This window comes from Scyliorhinus torazame, chromosome 13 (assembly GCF_047496885.1).
Source record: "Scyliorhinus torazame isolate Kashiwa2021f chromosome 13, sScyTor2.1, whole genome shotgun sequence".
Classification (NCBI taxonomy): Eukaryota; Metazoa; Chordata; class Chondrichthyes; order Carcharhiniformes; family Scyliorhinidae; genus Scyliorhinus; species Scyliorhinus torazame.
The window spans coordinates 36,191,500-36,207,107 of record NC_092719.1 but is presented as its reverse complement, the minus strand read 5'-3'; the positions used below and the strand labels follow the sequence as shown (position 1 = coordinate 36,207,107).

The 15,608-nt window shown below is 39.2% G+C and overlaps 1 protein-coding gene and 1 long non-coding RNA gene across 7 annotated transcripts in view; one reads left to right on the top strand and one right to left on the bottom strand.

Moving 5' to 3' along the window:
- Positions 1-15,608, top strand: part of LOC140387962 (uncharacterized) — a 28,431-nt gene that overhangs the window by 3,963 nt on the left and 8,860 nt on the right. The gene's annotated exons all lie outside the window — the stretch shown is intronic.
- The window catches only part of LOC140387960 (tyrosine-protein phosphatase non-receptor type 12-like), a 198,333-nt gene continuing 191,046 nt past the window's right edge, over positions 8,322-15,608 (bottom strand). For 4 of the 6 annotated variants that reach the window (XM_072471346.1, XM_072471345.1, XM_072471343.1 and 1 more), the window contains exons 18-19: positions 12,460-12,525; positions 8,322-9,285 (exon numbers count right to left, since the gene is read on the bottom strand). In XM_072471346.1, the coding sequence (XP_072327447.1) occupies positions 9,224-9,285; positions 12,460-12,525 (128 nt within the window). In that variant the 3' untranslated portion in view covers positions 8,322-9,223. The remainder of the gene's footprint in view (positions 9,286-12,459; positions 12,526-15,608) is intronic. The other 2 variants (XM_072471348.1, XM_072471347.1) reach the window with 1 other exon arrangement.

Sequence of the window (15,608 nt, the reverse complement as noted above, 5' to 3'; positions counted from 1 at the left end):
TGGCAAGGGGAAGGGGTTGATGTCGACGATCTATGGGAGGATTGTGGGGGAGGCAGGGAGTCCATGGAGGGGATCAAAGCCAAGTGGGAGGAAGAATAGGGGGACGTGATGGAAGATGGTTTGTGGTGTGAGGTGCTCTGGAGGGTGAACTCTTCAACCTTGTGTGAGAGGTTGGGGCTGATACAGCTAAAGTGTATAGGGCGCACCTCACGAGGGCGAGGATGAGCGGACTCTTTGATGGGAGTGGAAAACGTATGTGAACGATGTGGGAGGAGTCCTGCAAACCACATACATATGTTTGGATCCTGTCCGAAGCTGGAGAAGTATTGGAGGGAGGTTTTCACTGTCATCTCGGGGGGATGGGTAGCACAAGTGACTAGCACTGTGGCTTCACAGCACCAGGGTCCCAGGTTCAATTCCCCGCTGGGTCACTGTCTGTGAGGAGTCTGCACGTTCTCCTGTGTCTGCGCGGGTTTCCTCCCAGTCCAAAGACATGCAGGTTAGGTGGATTGGCTATGCTAAATTTCCCTTAGTGTCCAAAAAGGTTAGGAGTGGTTATTGGGTTACAGGGATAGAGTGGAAGTGAGGGCTTAAGTGGGTCAGTGCAGACTCAATGGGCCGAATGGCCTTCTGCACTGTCTGTTCTATGTGGTACCTGTGAACTTAGAACCAGGGCCCCTAGAAGCCATTCTCGGGGTGTCGGTCCGGCCAGGGCTGCAGGCTGGTGCGGGGCAGATGTTTTGGCCTTCGCCTCACTGATTGCCCGGCAGCAGGTCCTGTTGGGGTGGGGGTCAGCTTCACCACCCTGTGCCTTGGCTTGGCGGGGGAATCTATTGGAATTTTTGACTCAAAAGGTAAAGTTTGAGCTGAGGGGGATGAAGGAAGGGTTTACAATTCATGGGGACTGTTTATGTACTTTCGAGAAATGGTTGCCATTGAGCATTGGGGGAGGAGGGGGGGGTATGGGGTTAATGTTGTTCTTGAGTATACGGTTTACTGATTGATTGAGAATTTATAAATGGGCATGTCAGTTAACCAGGGGCCAATGTAAGTCAGCGAGCACAGGGGTTATAGGTGAACAGGACTACGGCAGCAGAATTTGAATGATCTCAGGTTTACAGAGGATGGAACGTGGGAGGCCAACCACGAGGTAGAATAGTCAAATCTAGAGGTAACAAAGACAGGAGGGAGTGGAGACAGGCAATGTTAGAAGTGGGAACAGGTGATCTTCGTGATGGTGCAGATAGATGATTGGAATCTCATCTTAGGGTCAAAACGGTCTAGTTCAACCTCAGATAAAACCAATGGACAGAGAACTTAAATGTCCCTCTTGACTCCACCACCTCCGCTGGCAATTCATTCCACGCACCCACCACTGTGTAAAGAACCTACCTCTGACATCTCCCCTATATCTTCCTCCAATCACCTTAAAATTATGTCCCCTCGTGACAGCCATTTCTGCCCTGGGGAAAAGTCCTGCCTTTAACCCTGTATTCAGCATTCAAATTCAACTTTCCAAAATGAATCACTTCACATTTATCTAGGTTGAACTCCAGCTGCCACTTCTCAGCCCTGCTCTGCATCCCGTCAATGTCCTGTTGTAACGTGCAACAGCCCTGGACACTATCTACAACTCCACCAACCTTTGTGTCATCGGCAAATTTACTAACCCACCCTTCCACTTCCTCATCCAAGACATTTATAAAAACTACAAAGAGCAGAGGTCCCAGGACAGATCCCTGCGGGACACCACTGGTCACAGACCTCCAGGCGGAATACTTTCCATCCACTACCACTCGCTGTCTTCTTTCAGCCAGCCAATTCTGTATCCAGACAGCCAGATTTCCCTGTATCCCATGCCCCCCGATTTTCTGAATGAGCCTACTTTGAGGAACCTTATCAAATGCTTTACTGAAATCCATATGCACCACATCCACTGCCCGACCTTCATTAATATGTCTTGTCACATCCTCAAAGAATTCAATGAGGCTTGTGAGGCATGACCTGCCCCTCACAGCCATGCTAACTATCTTTTTTTAAGATAAATTTAGAGTACCCAATTCATTTTGTCCAATTAAAGGGCAATTTAGCGTGTTCAATCCACCTAACTTGCACATCTTTGGGTTGTGGGGGTGAAACCCACGCAAACACAGGGAGAATGTGAAAACTCCACACAGACAGTGACCCAGAGCCGGGATCAAACCTGGGACCTCGGTGCCTTGAGACTGCAGTGCTACTACTGCGCCACCGTGCTGCCCTCATGCTAACTATCTTTAATCAAACTATGTTTCTCTAATTAATCATGAATCCTTTCCAGTATTTTGCTCACCACAGACGCAAGATTAACTGGTCTGTGATTCCCAGGGATTTCCCTATTCCCTTTCTTGAACAGGGGAACAACATTCGCCTCCCTCCAATCAGCCGGTACTACTCCAGTGGAGAATGAGGATGCAAAGATCATTGCCAACGGCGCAGCAATCTCCTTCCTCGCTTCCCGTAGTAAACTTGGGTATATTCCATCTGGCCCAGGGGACTTATCTATCCTGATGCTTTTCAAAATTTCCAGCACATCTTCCTCCTTAATATCAGCCTGGTTCACGCTGTTCTCACAAGCAACAAGGTCCTCTCTCTAGTGAATACTGAAGCAAAATATTCATTTAGGGCCTCCCCTACGTCCTGAGACTCTAGGCACTGATTGGCCCTACTCCCACTCTGATCACCCTTTTTTATTTCTCACACAAGTGTAGAACACCTTGGGATTTCCCCTAATCCTTCCCGCCAGGGCTTTTTCGTGCCCCCTTCTAGCTCTCCAAGTCCATTTTTAAGTTCCTTGCTGGCTACCTTGTAACCCTCTAGAGCCGTGCCAAATCCTTGCTTCCTCAACCTTACGTAAGCTTCCTTCTTCCTCTTGACTAGAAGCTCCACTTCTCTTGTCATCCAAGGCTCCTTCACCTTCCTTGTCTCAGTGGGACAAAACTATCTGGCACTCGCAGCAAGCGCTCCTTAAACAACCCCACATTACTGTTGTGCATTTCCCGGAGAACATCTATTCCCAATTTATGCTCCTCCGGTCCCGTCTAATAGCAATATTATTTTCCCTTCCCCCAATTAAATAACTTGCCATACTGTCTGTTCTTATTCCTCCCCATGACTATGGTAAAGGTCAAGGAGTTGTGGTCACTGTCACCAAAATGCACTCCTACCGAGACATCTGACACCTGGCCTGGTTCTTGCCAAGCACCAAATCCAATATGGTCTCCCCTCTAGTCGGCGTATCTACATATCGAGTCAGGAATCCTTCCTGGACACACCTGACAAAATTTGCTTCATCCAAACCATTTGCACTAAGGAGGTTCCAGTCAATATTAGGGAAGTTGAAGTCACCCATGACAACCCATGGGTAGTAGGGATCTGCCAAAAGGTAATAAAGGGCCTCCCATCTCATTTAAAATATGTCTGGATATGCACCTGAAGATCCATAGTTTGATTGGAACAAAAGATCCTGAGGGACCTTGACAGAGTGGATGTGGAGAGGATGATTCCTATTGTGACAGAATTTAGAATTCAGTTAAAAAATTTAGTAATTGTTTAAAAATAAGGGCTTGCCCATTTAAGACAGATGAGGGTCATGAATCTTTGGAACTCTCTTCCTCAAAAGATGGTAGAAGTAGAGACTTTGAATATTTGTAAGGCAGATTAAGATTCTTCATAAACAAGGGGGTGAAAGGTTATCAGCAAAGGCAGGGGTATGGAGTGGAGGTTAAATTCAAATCAACCATGATCTTCGATTTGTTTGCTTATTGTCACGTGTACCAAGGTACGGTGAAAAGTATTTTTCTGCATGCAGCTCAAACAGATCATTTAAATAAAGAAAAGAAATAGGACAACACAGGGTACACAATGTACAATGTAAATACCTAGACACTGGCGTTGGGTGAAGCATACAGAAGTGTAGTGTTCATCAATTCAGTCCATAAGAGGGTCATTGAGGAGTCTGGTAACAGTGGAGATCTTATTGAATGGTGGAGCAGGTTCATGGGGCAGAATGGCCTACTTCTGTTCCTAATTCGTATGCTCGTAACCTGCAGGGCTATGGACCAAACGGCGGAAAGAGGGACTATGCTAGGTGACTCATTTTTCAGCTGGCGTAGGCGTGACCTCTTTTGTGCGGTAAAGTTTCGATGATTTGAAATGTATAGGGTCAATGTTCATTTTAAGCAATGTAAAAAACCATGCCCCTAAAAAGTATAGTTTTAAAGAAAACTAGACAAAAAATTGAATTTAAGAATCCACTCCTCCCTAGACCCCTTTCACTTCTCATCAACATGCGCCTTTGGCAATATTATCTGCAGACATGGGGTCAGCTTCCAGACACATATTTCTACCTCTCCACCACTGCCTGTATTGCTAGACCATGCATGTAACCTACTCACCTATTGCCCATCTCCTGGTCTTCTAAAAGTTTAAAATGGTCATTCTTGTATTTAAATCCCATCATAGTCTCCCCTCTCTCTACCTCTAACCTCTTCCATCACCAAATTCCGTCCCTCAAATTATTGCTCCTATGATCTAACTCTTATGTACACCCCTCCCTCCCTCACCCAACTATTACGGTTGGGTGGCATGGTAGCACAGTGGTTAGCACTGTTGCTTCACAGCGCCAGGATCCCAGGTTTGATTCCCGCTTGGGTCACTGCAGATTCTGCACATTCTCCCCATGTCTGCGTGGGCTTCCTCCAGGTGCTCCGGTTTCCTCACATGAGTCTTGAAAGACGTGCTTGTTAGGTGAATTGGACATTCTGAATTCTCCCTCCATGTACCCAAACAGGTGCCAGAATGTAACGACTTGGGGATTTTCACAGAACCTTCATTGAAGTGTTAATGTAAGCCTATTTGTGACAATAATGAAGATTACTACTATTGTTGTTGACTGTGACCACGGCTAACAAGGTAAATTGCTCTGGAATTCCCCCCTGAACTACCTAGCTCTCTACTTTCCTTAAAACTCATATCTTTGACCAAGCACAAGAGCAAAGTACTGCAGATAATGACAATTAAAACAAAACCAGAAAATGCGAGAATTACCGAGCAGATTTAACATGTGTAAAGAATGTAACAGAGTTAAAGTTTCAGGTTGTTGACCCATATAACATTAACTATCTTTCTGTGGATGCTGCCAAATCTACTCTGCATTTTCAGCATTTTATATTTTGTTTCTTTGATTCAGTTTTCAGTTACCCTAATTATCATCTTGTTTGACAAGGAATCATTTTGACATGGGGATCATCTCAAAGACCTTTCATCTCTTCATGACCTCCCTTCTCCCTACCCTAATCTCCTCCAACCACATGTCCACTCACACTCCACTTTTCATTCATTCCGTTATAAACTTACTTTCTGAAACTACTTTCATCAGCACATACATTTCAAATGGGTTGCTTTTTTCATTTCTTCTTTCAACTAAGTTACAAGATGAGTCATCAATTTAAACAACCTTTTTAAAATCCCAGAAGTTATGGACTTCCCCATTTTGAAAAGCTGAGCATTCGAATTTAAAGAGGAAGAGTCAGTGATATCCATATTGACTCAATCATACAATATTGTTTGAATTTTCCCCACATTTAATTGACAAAACACTATCAAGATACACAGTGCAGTGAACTGAATTTTCCTTTTGAATTGCTCATGAATTGTTAGTGGGCTATTATTATAAATCAGATAAAAATGAATATGCCATAAGCCCTTTGCAGATCCTTCCTGTAAACTGTGCTTATGCCTCAATAACTATTATTTCCCCCTTGCTCATGTGTTACAGACCCCAGAAGTAAATTGTATTTGCAGGTGTTAGGAACAAGGCTCATCTTGAAGTTCAAGTTTAACTTATATTCTTTATTTATGGGTTAAAAAGGTGAAACCTGGGTCTAATTTCATTCGAGTGGAGTGGAGACAGCAGATCTGGAGCTGTTTGTATACCTGCCTTTTGAATTAGGTTTTACAACTCTTAAAAGGAAGTTAAAACAAAAACAAGATAGAAAAAATTGTGCTGTTGCCTAACAAGAGGGGAACCCACAGAGACAAGGAAAAACAGAAAAGTAGTTTTAGTTGAAAGCAAGTGCCAGAACAGGCAGGGCAGGAAAATGAACAGATAGCACATCCTAAATTAAAGGCGATTCCAAAAACGGAGGGACAGGAAAAAGCTCCAAGGCGACAGCTAAGTCAAGGAATAAGGACAGGGATCATGTACAGATCTTGTGCAATGAAGTTGGGTGAGAGTAGAGGAAAGTTCTAAGTTAAGCAGACTTGTAAAATTGGCCTGAGAAGCCAGAGATTCAAAGAGACAGCTGAAGGTCTGTAACTCCTTACTATGAGCCTATGAAGCAGTGGTATTCTGCTGGTGCAGTTGAATATCCTTGTGTGTGTGCAAAGCGAAGCTTGAATGCACAGGCAATCCACCTGCATGTGGACCCTTGCAGACGACGTCCAAGAGAAAGGGTTGTTTGGGAGGAGATTCCAAAATGAGCACTTTGAACATTGAGATTGGAAACCCTTGTGAAAGACCAGAGTTCCAATGAGACCAGTTGGCTCACAGTGTGACATCCAGTTGGCTCACAGTGTGACATGCATCTGGGGCAGTTGATGAGAGACGCATAGCATCTGTGGTGGTATCTGTCGTTTGGTTTCAGTGTGTCTGACCCATAGGTCACCTGTTGGTTTACTGGACGGTGTACTTGCTGTGAACATTAGAGTACAAGATAAAATTTGTATCATCCTTACGAATCTGTATATATCTACAAAGGTCAAACCTGTAAAGGTTTTGACAGAGTCACCCGGACTCAAATATTAGCTCCCTTCTCTCTCCACAGATGTTGTCAGACCTGCTGAGATGTCCAGTATTTTCAGTTTTTGTTTCAGATTCCAACATCCGCAGGAATTTACTTTTATCTGTAAAGGTATAATGGTACATGAAGGAATTCATCTTGTTTAAGATTTTTTTTAAAATTAAAGGTTCATCAGTGGACTCGGCCACTCTGTTCAGCAGCTGCTTTCTCCATTTCTAAACCGAAAATAAGAGTTGGGATCTATCAGGCCTTGTTCCACCCTAGAATCTGACTTGTCCAATAGTAACACTAGCTGGAATCACAATATTCTGTCTACCAATTCTTCACTACATTATAAAGCACTTAAACAGGTGTACACAATGAGAACTCCTGAAATTTAAATAGTTCCATTGTCGTGTAGACTGGCAAAATCACAACGAGTACAAGTATTTTTTTAAACTCTTAAATTGATCCTTAAATATTGGTTACAGCTTTTTTAAATTAGCTGTTCATATAAATTTATTTTCCGTTCTTTAAACTAAAGTTTAATTAATCCTAATGAATATTTTAAAAGAAAATGTATTCCATATTTGCAATCAGCTGTATAGTTACATTGAAATGAAATACAGAATTAAATTTAACAACGGCTTTTCTACAGCATGTTATACCTAAACCTCAAGATTACAGCTTCAGTTATCTTGCATTAGGAAGGATCTACAGTAGCAAGTGTTTTACATTGTCCCATTGAATGAACAGTAATAGGTCTTCGTCTGCTATAAATTAACTCCTATGAATTAATATTTTAGTTTTGGGCTTGTAAAATTTAATAACATTTGCTCAAATTTATTCCATTTGACCAAATGAGACCCACTTAGAAAGCTTGGTTAGCATTTAGAAGACCCAAAACGTCAACTCCAAAAACCCCGAGTATCTCATTATTAGGACATCTATTAAAATCAGTCATAAACAACTGATGATAAATTTATAAGAACAGCTCATTTAAAAAGCTGTAGCCAATATTTAAGAATCAATTTTAGAGATAAAAAAACATACACTTGTACTGGTTTTGATTTTGCCACAGTCTACATCATAATTTTCTTAAAATATGCAGTTCATGAAAAATATTAGTACTTAATGTCTTATCAAGGCATCAGGATTAAGTGATCTGAATTAATTCTTCTTGCTCAGATTAATCAAATCCCACACAAAATGTGACTTTTGTCAAAGACTATTTGGCAAATAAGCAAATAATAGGACAATTTAAGCATCTCAAGTTGCATTAGAAATTGCCCATTTTTTTGAACCTTTGTATTCACCTACTTGACAGAAAGTAAATTGGACAAATGTGATTCTTTCATGGGCTTATTAGTTAGTAAGCTATTTCACATTAAGTGACAAATACTGAAAAATATAGAATTTTTCAAATTCTATCTTAATTTATATTACTCAAATACGACAAAGCAATTGTCCATTTTAATCCAAAAAATGAAGAACACAAGCTAATTTGTTTTAAGATCTTTACTGACAGGTCAATATATTGTAAAATACAGGTTTGTGAGACTGATAGTCCTTTTTTTCCCCAGATGCATAAAAGCACAAGCAAAATGCTCACATGATGTTAACAGAATTGCATACTGTTCGAAGGCACTTACTAAATTCAAGGCCAAATGAACAGGTCAAAGTGGAATTGGTTATTAACAGCATATAATATAAAAATATCCTTTTGCTTACAATTTACAAATGTATTATTACAATCTCAACCCCTGTTAAACTGCAATTTCCTGCTCATTTCCAGTAGTTAAGAACGCCCGAAAGAATATTTTTCTATAATTTCAGGGCAAATAATTTACAAAAAATGGTACACAAGGAGGTTTAGATCATGCACAGATTTCTTACATCTTCTGTTAAGAATATTTAATACCTGCAACATTGTCAATTATTTACCCACCTGCCCTGTACATATATAAAAAGAGTAATGCACATAATAGTTTCTGGAAGTTAGCAAAGAATAATTGTCCACAGACTCCCTATTTATACTTACTATATTACTATACAATCCTACAAGCAGTGTAACAAATTCCCCGAAAAAATTAAGGCCTGTAATACTTGACTGTTTTTTTTAAAAGTCTTAATACTTTTAAGTGTGAAATAAGGCAGGTAAAAATGGTCCCAGCAAAGAGATATTTAGCACCGGAATCCACACCCTTGGAAGTTTTTTTAGCAAGTTACAATAGATGTAAAATGTGTACCATTTTGTAACTGAGAAGACATCTAAATTGCTCTTGCTTTTTGTTAGTAAGAAAGATTGTTTTAGTGAGTGTGAATAATTTTTCTACTTTTCAGTCTTTTCGTGGCACTTGAAGGGAGACACTCCTGTATTACGGTCCATTTGAACATTTGCTTCATTATGTCCACTCAGGAGGAGGATCTCTTGGCCCTCTTGGTTTTGTATAACGATTATTGAATCCTGCAAATTAGAGAAAAGCGAACTGTTAATTGCAACTTGTTAAATGAAAAACAATGCAGAGCAAAATACAATGGTCGGAATTCTCTGGTAAATGCGATTCACTTTTCCTGCCGGGAGCGCATCCCCACCAGCGGGTTTCACGGTGGCGTGGGGTGTTTACAATGGGAAATCTCATTGACAAGCGGCGGGAATATAAAATCCTGCCGCCAGCGAACGGCATGCCGGCGAGGAACACACGGTTGAGAAGTGGAGAATCCAGCCCAATATCTGTCAATTACATTCTACAAGAAAATAACAATTTTAATTGAGCAGAAGATACAATGGAACATACTATCCAATTGATTTGTTTTTAAGATTAAGCCCTATTACAAATTCATTACCTGATACATGAGCAGTGCAGTTTCAAAAATATGAACATAGGGGCCTAGAAATTCAATCATATCCATTTTCAGGCAAGCAGGGTGCTCCACACAACTATTCACGTAGATGCAGGGACCATTTGAAATTGGTGCTGGGATGATTTCCTTATAATGGGACAGACCTACCCGCTCTTATTGATAATACGGGGGGGGGGGGGGGGGGGGGGGAGAAAGAGTGGAAAGAGGACAGGGTCTACACGCCTGTAAAAGGGAACGTGCATTCTGGTTATAAACAAGTGGGATCACTTCGAAGGGGAAAATAGCTGCAAGAGCTGTGAATTAAGGAAACTATTCTTGGTTGCATTTCTAGACTAAATTTTATTAAATCCTTTAATCCAAAATTAGATAAATCAAGATTTGCCCTTTTGCAGATCCACTTTCCCTACTGACCTTCTGACTTGATCTGTCAATGTAACCCCATATAGCCGACTCTATACAATCCACTTCCATGCATTTCCCTAGTGACTTGACTGATTATTGTTCAAATGGCTGAATGTTTATATTGTGCAAACTTTATACATTATATAAACCTCTATGATAAAATGAATTTAGCTGAAATAGATTTTCCAAAACAAAAAATTGCTCCAATACCGAGTCAAACAAACTAGCAAAGCTGCCCATTTGATTGCTACCCAAAATCAAATAAACTGATTTCAAGTGATAGTAACAATTCACCTCTGCAGTTCAAAGCTATAGAGGGGAGAGAGATGACCTAAGGGGATTGATATTCTGCAACACTTATTGGCAGTGCATGAACATCACAAGATTTGGATGCAAAGCTCTCCACAGTTGAACAGCCTGACAACACAAAGAATATAGAAGACAAAAGATACGTCTCGCAAGAGACTATTATGCAAGACAGAATGGGTGGGACGAAGGAAGTGAAAATATAAAATTGGCGTAGGTTCAAGTTTTCCTAAAAACGTAAAAAATTTGACAACTGGTAAAAATAACAATTATTTTCAAGAAGTTCGTTGATAGAAAAAAATAAGACAGATGTAATACAAGATATAGCTGACGTTTGTTGAAAATCTAAGTAAACGTTTGCTCAGTGATTTTTTTTTAATTACAGGCGATAAATACGTAAATTCAAGCAAACATATTTGACAACTCAAACTGCATTGATTTATTTTCCATTATGATTGTATTTTTCTTTATTTCATAACATTGTTTTGTGTTAAATATCTGGTCATAAATTCCTTTTAACTTTTCAATTCCTTTTAAATTTTTCCTCTTCATTCCTATTTTTATTTTAAATGGGGTTGTCTACAAATTTTAGGGAAAAGCTGGGCTAACTTTTCATCTACTCATTTAATACACTATTTTTAGTATACACGAGGGTATGTGTGAAAAATACTGATTTCCACAACTTATTTTTCTAATTTAACCTGATTCTGCATTATCTTCTCGCTGCAATACAACCATCAAGATCATGTTAAACATATTATGAAAACAAAGTAAAAAGAAACAGAGTTAGTGTGGAAATGCAATAAAGTGGCAAAGAAAGAGAGAAGGAAAATCACCAGGCTGACGCAAATGCAACAGCAAATCTAAGGGCAGATTGAAACATCAGACGTTGTTAAAATAAAGGTTAACAGACTTGGGATCTACAAATTTAAGGTATGACAAGCAAGTGAGAAATTCGTGCATCTGCCATGAAATTTAATAGGTCAACATTTATTTCAGACAATGGAGTTTCTAAACTGTTGGCACCTTATACAATCTATGACAATCAGAATTTATAGCAACAAAAAACTGAAAATACAGGACTTTTTGGGTGTAATTCAGAATTAAATTGTTGGGGCAGGCTCAGGACAAGGGTTTCAATTAGATTTTGATTATAGCAGCAGCACTCCTTTTATAAACAAATACTGGAATTGTCCAGGCATTTCACAAAGCTTGATCTCATTTTAACATCAAGTGCTAAAAATATGAAATGGGCAAGAACGATTTGGAGTTACTGAACCCAATAGTACAAGGGCACTGAATTAAATTATCTTGGGTCAACTAGATCAATTATTAAATCAGTTCTCTAACACACGAGGAATTAATACGTTCTTCCAAGCTGTTAAACATAAAAAGTACATAGTTGAAGCAATTTTGAAAGGCAATTATTGGAATGGTTTTGTTTTGCAATCGCCGTTTTAAAAAAATAAAAAGGGCATGGTTTGATTTAAAGAAAAAAGATTCAACAGCCTTTTAAAAAATCATCCATGCTCAATATAGTAAAATGGAAAAGGCTTTGAATCAAGGTACATGTGCAGTGTCTTCCTTTGCCTGGGCAAAAACTGTTTTCAGAAGACCAGAATAGCTTCCAGACCCAAATTACTATGATAAAACCACCCCGAATCATCTTAAAAGGCTAATCCAAATGGTTTCCTCCTGTTCAGATTCAGGGGCCAGCTTGAAGGGTGCCAAAGCAATAAAAGATTACAGATAACATGCTTTTGTCCTGTTGATGAAAACGGGACAGCAGCACCTGTTTATGAATGTTTAAGACCACAATACAAATTTACCCTGTGGTACAAATGCTTATGATAGAGTTCTGTACTGAAAATCCAGATAACATTGCACCTTACTTTAGGGCTTTTCTTATTCACAACACTGCCCAACCAGCCTATTTTCGATTCAACATTTACAAAATAGTTCAATGCTAACTGCTCTGGCAAGATTATGGGATGGCTTTCCTCTGCCCTGCACCACCCTCCACTCACCTCCAGACATTTTTATATCTAAGGACAATGAAGGTCCTTACCTGATTTTTGGAGACAGGATACAAGGACAGTTCTCAGCATGCTCATTTTCGAAAGGAAACCACTGTCTGATAAGAGGAGGTTACTTATGAAGTTTTGTTTAAGTCTAACAAAGCAATTTTAATTTGAGGTGACAGGTGTTAATAGGATACAAGCATGCACGCATGCATGGTTTTCAGGGATATCCACTTTCAAAATGAAACAAAAATCAAAGTCGTGGTTGCTTAAAAAAAAACATAAAAGTACCAAGATGTTAACAAAACAGGTGATCAGGAAATATGGAGTGTTCCAAGTATGTCTGTATTTGAAGACACCCAATATGTGTCCCAATTACATTAGTTAGTATAAGAGTTTGTATGGCAAGAAGAGGTCAGCGTGTTCTATATATGGTGTATTGAAGTTAAACCGTTAACTTCATTCCACAGCCCTACCATTTATGTGATATACAATTTGTTATAGTTCTTTTGTAGTTAGAAACTGCAGATATTCTATATATCATGCAGACCTCTGAAAATCAGTTTTGGTTTCAGATCCAAAAGTTGTACAAACTTACCAATATTCCATTAGTGTATGCTGTGGGTCAACCATAACACTCTTACTTGGAAGCTCAGTCATTACAAGTCTCAATGAAAATAAGGCCCAAAAAGCTGTGAGCACAAATAAATAATGCCCAATGTGCTTCCGTAGTATGGTATGTTATCAGTCTTCCACTACAGGTCTACAATTTTGTTTCAATGGAGGCAGAGTTTAACGATGCTCATTAAGGATTCTATAATCATAGTCCATGAAGGGGCTTTACTCTTGCCAAGCATGAATATGCTGTCCTTCTATTAACATGTAATTAGCAACATTTAGGAGAAAGCTGACAGCTGAAGAACAAAAAGAAATAAGTAAAAATTACTTTGCATGTGGATAGTCAGCATCCACATTTCTGTTTTAATAGTATCTTAATGACAATACAAACTAATTATGGTGGTCAGCTTTTAGTATGACAGTTTTTGCAAGGAACCCCCATGTTTAATGAGAACACAATGAGAAAATTTGATCAAACCATTATAATTCGGCGTGAAAAGTTAGTGTCATGAATGTACATGAACACATGTTACATTACATAGTGTCTTTTGAGCCAAAACTCCACATACAAATTAGGATTTGCTATAATCCACTGAAAGGTTAAAGAACATTTAAGGATACTTTTCCTTTAAAGACAGAATACCAAGAATTTTTAGCACGAGTTAGGGCAGTTAGACATCAAGACTCAGCAACTTCCAATACCCCAAAACAAGGGGTTTAAGTTTACAGCAAGAACATTCACACAATTTGGGTGAACATAATCTTGAGAGTTTCTTTCAACTATCTACTCTCGCAGGGGGGGGGGGGGATTCTTGGCCTTCTTCAACTGAGCTTTGATTTTCAGTCAACAGCCTCCTCCATACAACATCTAGTGAACAGATGAAGGGCAGATATAATACAAGTTTCAGAGCCCTGAAACATTGATAGACTCAAAGTAGGTTAGAATATACTTGGCAGCCAGGAAAGTCTCAACCCCTTTGTTGCTAAGTAGCACAACTGCAACATGTTAAATGCAAGAATCAAGTTTGTTTGTCAAATCTGTGAACTTTTCTGAATTCAGCAGCACTGGATCAATTAGGTATGTTCATATGCGCAGACTTTAATCTTCAAATTGGATAAAAATACAACAGTATTTCTGAAGCCAATCAGTTTTTCTTTCTACCCAATATTAATAAAATGCACTGTCATGTTATTCACTGGTAAGACAAACTACTGGGGAAGATCAAGAGTTCCTTCCACTTGCACCACAGTCACTACATTGTCCAAGATGCAGAGGGTTTATCTTACTGCTGAGAGACAGCTACCAAAGGCTATTTGTATCCTTTTACTCACTCGGCATTCATGTGTTGCTCTGACAGATATTTTCATGCTGCATTCAGCCTTATTCATATATGAAGATCGAGAAAATAGGAAAAATATTATACCATTGACTATAGACCAGGTGTATCACATACAAATTTCCTTTTCAACCTCTGACTTTACTCTCTTCACCTGGTACTGATAGAATTAGACAAGTTTTAAAAAGTGCATTACATTTCTTACATCAATTTACGTCTTTAATGCATTCGAAGTAAATAACCCAGAATAAAGCCTTATATGAAAACACAGTTTAAGATAGAACAAGGGATTTGTTACTTTCCTTGTGATTCTACTTCCACCATTGTGGATCACAGCAAATCGTAATTGTATGTGCATGTTTAAGAAATAAACAAGAATATGGCTGCAGTGGGTGAGGGAAGGGAAAAGAAAGCAGACTTTAGTAATCAATGATGTCAGTCCTGTAACGGAACATCTTATACTTCCTTTAATAGTGACAGCATCATGTACACTAGTCAAATTTATAACAGGTTATATGCTGTTCCAATACCATCTCTTTCACATAGATATGATTTTCCCTTCATTATTCAAATTAATCATTTTGCAATTTAAAAATATCAAACAATCTGAGTTGTTTCATTTGGTAGATGAGTCTCACTTGAAACTGGATCAAGACTGTGTAAATTCACTTCACCCTTTACAGCCTGAGATCCATTAGTCTGGCACTTTCAAAAAATGAAGACACAACATTGAAACTCTGTGTCAATCAGTCCTCAGTTATTTACAGATCAAATGACATTCCTTCTCAAAGGGTTAGGAGTTAAAAATATTAAATTCGGCTCAAAAATAGAATATTTTTGATTTTAAAATACTAATAAATGTTTTGACAGGAATAGTTTCAAGTCTACCATGTAAATATTTGAATCAAAAACCTTAAATTTAGAATTCAACAAAGCAGTGAAGTAACAAGAAACTTTAATTAATTCCACAACAATTTCTAAATTAAACGTATTATTATGATGGCAGAGCAGTAATAAGCAACAATATGCTAAACTGGGGGTGGTTAATTGCGGGTTTGGGCCTGCGATTTCTCAGAGCAGGTCCCTCACCTTCGCTGAAGAGCCATAGAAAAAAGGCCACACATTTTTTCTCTCCAAGTGCAGGGAACAAACAATAGAGGCCCAGTTACTGCAACCCAACTTGTACAAGTTCTTCTATATAAAAGCTGTTCCAGAAGCAACTTACCTGACTGCCCTAACAG